This window comes from Amaranthus tricolor, chromosome 3 (genome assembly GCF_026212465.1).
Source record: "Amaranthus tricolor cultivar Red isolate AtriRed21 chromosome 3, ASM2621246v1, whole genome shotgun sequence".
Taxonomy (NCBI): Eukaryota; Viridiplantae; Streptophyta; class Magnoliopsida; order Caryophyllales; family Amaranthaceae; genus Amaranthus; species Amaranthus tricolor.
Window position 1 is genome coordinate 8,703,902 of NC_080049.1, and position 6,153 is coordinate 8,710,054.

The window sequence follows — 6,153 nt, forward strand, 5'->3', positions numbered from 1 at the left end:
AACAGCACACAATGACGTAATTATATGAACTGTCAGTGCAACATCAGTTTGAGTTAAAGCTCAAGATCTTGAAGACTGTCACAGATTAACCATATCAACGAAATTGGCGGATGAAGCTTTCTTGTTCTTCAAGGATATGTTGAGGCGTGACATATATAAATACAAGGCTTCGTTCAAGGATTAAGATTGCATCTCTTCTTACAATTTTCTCTCTTATTGATTTAAGATCTAGTATTCTCTAAGTGTTCAAAAGAGTTGTAATTCTTAGGTTCATCTAGCTCTTACAATTTGTAATAGGAATAAGAGTTAAAAAAGAGTTAGATTTACAATAGATTAATACGCCTAACTTAAAATACTTTTTAAAGTGTTCAACTTGTAATCTCTATTGTGAGATTGGGATTTGCTTTTATTAAGTGACTTGTAAGACGTTCTTCAAGGGGAAGAACGTGATGAGAGAAGATAGAGAGATCTTTTAGTTGTCTTAAAGTCTACCAATAAAAGGCATTGAATCCTACGGGTTGGAAGAGAACCCATAGGCGGGGAGTAGGTTGTTTAGAACCAAACCTCGTTAACATATCGTGTGTTATTGTTTAAGTTTATTTCCGCACATACGTTATAGTTTTATTAATCGACCTAAAACTGTTCCAGAAAACAGTTTTGAAAGGTCACCCAAGTTCTTGAGCTAACCTTCGAGACAAAATTTTTAAACGGGCATACTCTCTATTCACCCCCAGAGAGTATTTGACCTCCTATTAAGTTTCACTAGATGATTCAAACAAGATCCCACTTGTCTATATTTTTCTTATATATAAGCCATAATATATAAAATAAGCTTGAACGATGAATAGCATCGATTACCATAGTGTAGCGAGTATTTCAGAACGAAGAAAGTATTTTACTATGTCAAACTTTGATCTCGTTGTAACTTGTAGATTGTGACTTTGTACGATGCGGTGCATATGACATTTATCACTCCATTTTATAATGGCAATGAGATGAGATTATTATTGCGATATTTTACTTGTACAGGTCAATTTGGAGTGATGAAAATTTTTTAAGTTGTTCATTTTACAAACAAATCTCTATCGAATTTTTTATTAATTTACTTCAACATGTTGGTGCTACCCATAATTTTGAGTACTGAATCTGCCACTGACCATGTGAAACCTCATTATATCGTCTTAATGTATATTTTTTTTCATTTTACATTTTATATAACTTTTTATGATTCGTATTGAGAGATATTAAGACTAAAAAATTCTTTTGAAAACTAAACAAATAGTAAATGTGAAAGAACATAAAAAGAACTAAAGGAGTATATGGTAATAACATGGTATGGGTTTAAGGGAACTCAAACTAGTTTTCAAAATATCTCATCCATTATATATCTGAGCATTTACGAAAAGTAGCAAATTCAATTGAATATAATACTACTCTCAAGCATTCAGATAAAAAACTATTATTTGTTTTTTACATTCGATTGTTAAAGTATATAACATATCATGTGATCTCAACCATCAGCTTAAACTTTTGGTTGAGTTGATTCCTCAACATGATACCAGAGCTTAAGCTGATGGTACTATGTCAAGGAATCAACTCAACCAAAAGCTTAAGTTGATGGTTGAAGTCTTAGGATAAGTTATATACTCTAATACACTCTTTCACACAAGAGCCCTTTGGGCTACAAGTGTAGATACAACACGTGCCTTCCTCATACTTGGCACTAAATATTCCACTTTAAATAAGGGGTAGTTGAGATTTGATCAATGGCCTTTGTCACGCTGAATTCTGATAGCATGTTTAGAAACCAACTCAACCAAAAATTTAAATTAATGATTAGAACCCATAATTATGTTACTTATATAATTACCACAAATTTTGTAACAGAGAAGTCAAAAGATTGGACAAGAGACATCATCTCATTTATAGTATACTCACCAACTTCAGATGAATGAGGATAGAAATCATATCAAATATCATTTATTGTTATAAATCTGAGGATCTAAATGCATTCTTGATATGTGATTTGTATTGTAGTCATGTAACCATGATTTTAGTTTTTACCATATATTCATTTGGATTATTTTTTTTAATATAAGGATTTTCCTATGGGATATAACATATTGTATTCGCTTAATACAACCTTTATAATTAAGGATTAAATATATTAATCTACTATTGATTTTTTTTAAAAGGTAAGAGCACAAAAGATAATACATGATTCTGTGAAGGTTAAAAGTGTTTGTTTTATTGAGTTGAATAATGAAGTATATCATATGACTATATGGAGACCAAAGGATTACATAAGATCAAAGTAAATACAAGAAAAATTGATAGGGTCAAATCAAATAATACAAATTACGAAAATTTATAGATGTTTTTCCGTTCTAGTGAATTTGTCTTATTTTTCATTTTAATATGTCATATTAAATTTACTTTATTTTTATTTTTGGATATGATCCCACCACTTTGGTAATACGTGAAAACATAATTGTTTAAATTCTTTTGTTGATTACACATACTTTAAATAGAATATTTATGTTATTTTGGACATATTAAATGCAAAATCATTATACTCAATTGATTTTGTAAAATTTGTGATGAGCTGAATGATTTTTAATTTGTTAAAAAGATTTAAACATTAATTGGATAACATTTCAAACTTTTCACTAGTTTAATACTTTTGTTGATTATACATACTTTAACGTGAATTGCCAATATAGAAGGGGAGTGAGAACATCAATTAGTGACATACCCGAGTAATAAAGTGTCCAAACAATACATCGTTCGAATTGTATGGAGATTGATTTGAATTATACGTATATGAATAAAATTGCTTTGGTGATATTCTAAAGATCTTCGACTCTCAATTCAGGTTAGAATGTGTATATAATTAAAAGCGTAAATAACTAAAAGAGAAACTATCAAATTTAATTGAGTTAATTCTAATATATAGAGAGAAATTATGACTATAAAGTCTATAATAATGACTTATTGATTGGTAGGTAAGTCAACTTACATGAATTTATAGCTATTAATGTGATGATAAGTTGACAACAATCATTAGTTTGTCATCATAGTTTGGGCTTAAATAATTAAATTGTTTTGTGAACCTTATCTCATAATTAAATTGTTTTGTGTCTTGTGGTTTGTTGGCTATATTAGACTGGTTTAAATCTTTTTAATTTTACTTTCTTAAAGTTTATTTCGAACAGTATACACTGAATATGATGATTGTGTTGATATGATAGGTAATTTTGTCAATAATACTAACCATTGCATGAACGATGACCAATGAATAAACCAATGAAGGAGGATATTGGGCATAAACTCATTGCTAGTTCTTGCTCCGCCCTTACATAAACTTATTCTTTCTACAAACCCCACATATATAATTCAATTTTCTAATCTTCCAACTAAAATTACTAAATTCAAACGATATTATCCTTCAACCCTCAATGCAAAATGATAAAAGGAAATAGAAGTATATAATAAGCAAAAAGAAGTAGTACCCCATTCAACTATATAGTCACATTGTTAAATGACAAAGAAATTAAATTGTAGTAAATTCAACGCTATAATTTAAAATAAAAATAATTAAAATTATGTGGATCATCCCAATAGTATATTTGAGAGATTTAAATTCATGTTTTTCACATAATAAAGATAAAGGTATTCAAATAATATATGAACTGTACTGCTGAGAAACTTATTCAAGACTGAAATAATACACCAAAAAATCACTGTCCAAAATAAAAAATTAAAGGGTACCCTTTACTACCGACTACCCCCTATGTCGGCATCTGTATGTAGCAGTAGTAGTACTAGTAAGGGCCTCTAGAAAAGTAGTTGAATCACACACATGTACCTACACCTCCAAACTCCAAACAAATAACAGCAAATACTAAAATTAATGAGAAAATGACTTAATAATGAATTTAGAAACTAATTAAAACACATAATTATTGCAATTATAACTCCGACACCCAGTGAAAATCCACTGTTATTACTCCTCACTGCTCCGTTTTTCTTTTCTGATGGTGCTGGAGCTATTATGTCTGCCGGTTGGTCTGGTGAAGGTGCAAGCGGTGAACCCGGCCCACCTGCTTCGGGTGTTGGCGGTGAAGCAGCCACTGTTGGGGATATTGCTGGGCCTGCTGGAATACCGGATGCTGGTGATGAGGCTGGGCCTGCTGGACTGCTGGAACTTGGTGATGATGCAGAAGGAGATGATGCTGGGCCTGATGGTGTGGAAGGAGAACCAGTGGGTGATGCTGCTGGGCCTGATGGAGTAACAGATGATCCAGAAGGTGATGATGCTGGGCCTGATGGTGTGGAGGGAGAACCAGTGGGTGATGCTGCTGGGCCTGATGGAGTAACAGATGATCCAGAAGGTGATGATGCTGGACCTGATGGTGTGGAAGGAGAACCAGTGGGTGATGCTGCTGGGCCTGATGGTGTGGAAGGAGAACCAGTGGGTGATGCTGCTGGGCCTGATGGCGTGGAAGGAGAACCAGAAGGTGATGATGCCGGGCCTGATGGTGTTACAGGCGATCCAGAAGGTGATGTTGCTGAGCCTGATGGAGTGGAAGGTGAACCAGGATGAGATGAAGATGGGCCAGATGAACCGGGTGAGGTTTTAGGGGAGGGTCCGGCAGTTGGGGGTAGAGGGAACGGGTGGGGATGATGACCAGTAGGAGGTTGAGAACCAGGTGGTGTGAGGCCAGGAGGAGAATAAGTGGGAGATGGGGCAGATTTAGGAGTAGAAGCAGAAGGTGGAGGTTGAAGGTGGGACCCAGGAGGGGAAATTGTGGGGCCAGGGGAGCCTTTAGGGGTAGGAGCAGATTTAGGAGGAGAAGGTGGATAATGTAAAACTTGAACAATAATTTTTTGACCTTGTTCACAATGAGTTTTATTACCACTAATGAAGTAAAAAGGGCCAGGATGATTCAACTCAAATTCTGATTCACCATCTTGTTTCTTCTGCACTGGATGATCAGTATTACAACTATCATAATCTTCTTTACTCACTTCCAATACTGAATCTTTCTCTTTATTGTACCTAAAATCTGCCCAAATCATTAAAACATACTTTGATTAATTAGTGCAAAAGTAGCAACCGTTTTATAAAACGCAAATAATAATAATTTTTTTTTTTTTAAAACGGTTTCAACATAATTTCAAAAATACATAGCAAATTCTGTTAAAAAGTATCAAAATCAAATCAAAATAACTTCATCATCGAATTTAATGTATTCCGACTATAGAAACTATGATCAGGGTTTGGAGAAAAAAAGACGGGAACAACTCGTGATGCAGCTAAAAGAAACAAAAATAACTAACAAATAAAAAAAAAATAGAATTAAGAACTTACAAAGAGTGTCATGAACAAGAAATCTATTGGAGCCAGCCCACTGATTATAATCTTGCATAGGATGAAGAACCCAACCTTGTCTACCATTAACATAATGCCTTAAAGGTCTAGGTTTAATGGCATCAACACAGTAAAGTGATAACACAAATCCAATCACAAAACTTACCAAAAGCCTTATATTAGAAGCCATTAAAAATGAATAAATAATTGTATTATGTTTAAGATGTTATTATTAATAAAGGAGAAGAGTAAGAGAGGGGGGGGAGGGCGGTGTTGGAGGGTGATGGTATTTGTTCTCTATATTTTGTCTTTTTTTTTTTGTATGTCTGAATTTAGGAAAATCCATCTTGTTTGGTTATGTTCTTTTCTTTGTTTTTTGTTTTTTTATTACATTTTTCTTTTCTATTGTTCTTTTTTTTTCAGACACTGTTATAGTGTATAGTTGTTTATATAGGAGGAGAAACACTAGAAAGTTCAAAACCGGGGAAAAGTATTATAAGCAAGTGTAAAGGCCATGTGTAATGTGCACAACTATAATATTATTATTTTTATTATGATCTTCAAGATTATTACATTATTTTCCTTATTGGTAGAAATTTATGTGATAGCAAGATAATAAAGAAAGTATATATTTTTGGTTGTAATAATTGATTATATTTGGTTTAAAAAAAATGGAAAAAAAAGGCAAGAAATAAAAGCAATAAAACAAGAGTGCACAAGTGTAAATATATTAGATGGAGAAGTTATTAGTTGTCATTTTCAAGTCAAAAAGTAATAAT

At 32.8% G+C, this 6,153-nt stretch overlaps 1 protein-coding gene across 1 annotated transcript; it reads right to left on the reverse strand.

Annotated features, from left to right (window-relative positions):
* Positions 1-3,581: 3,581 nt before the first annotated feature.
* On the reverse strand, positions 3,582-5,586 carry LOC130809455 (early nodulin-like protein 2). The gene is made up of 2 exons (XM_057675248.1): positions 5,375-5,586; positions 3,582-5,069 (listed from the first exon to the last, which is right to left on the reverse strand). The coding sequence occupies exons 1-2, from the start codon at positions 5,562-5,564 to the stop codon at positions 3,946-3,948; spliced, it is 1,314 nt and encodes a 437-aa protein (XP_057531231.1). The 5' UTR covers positions 5,565-5,586; the 3' UTR covers positions 3,582-3,945.
* Between the last annotated feature and the right edge of the window lie 567 nt (positions 5,587-6,153).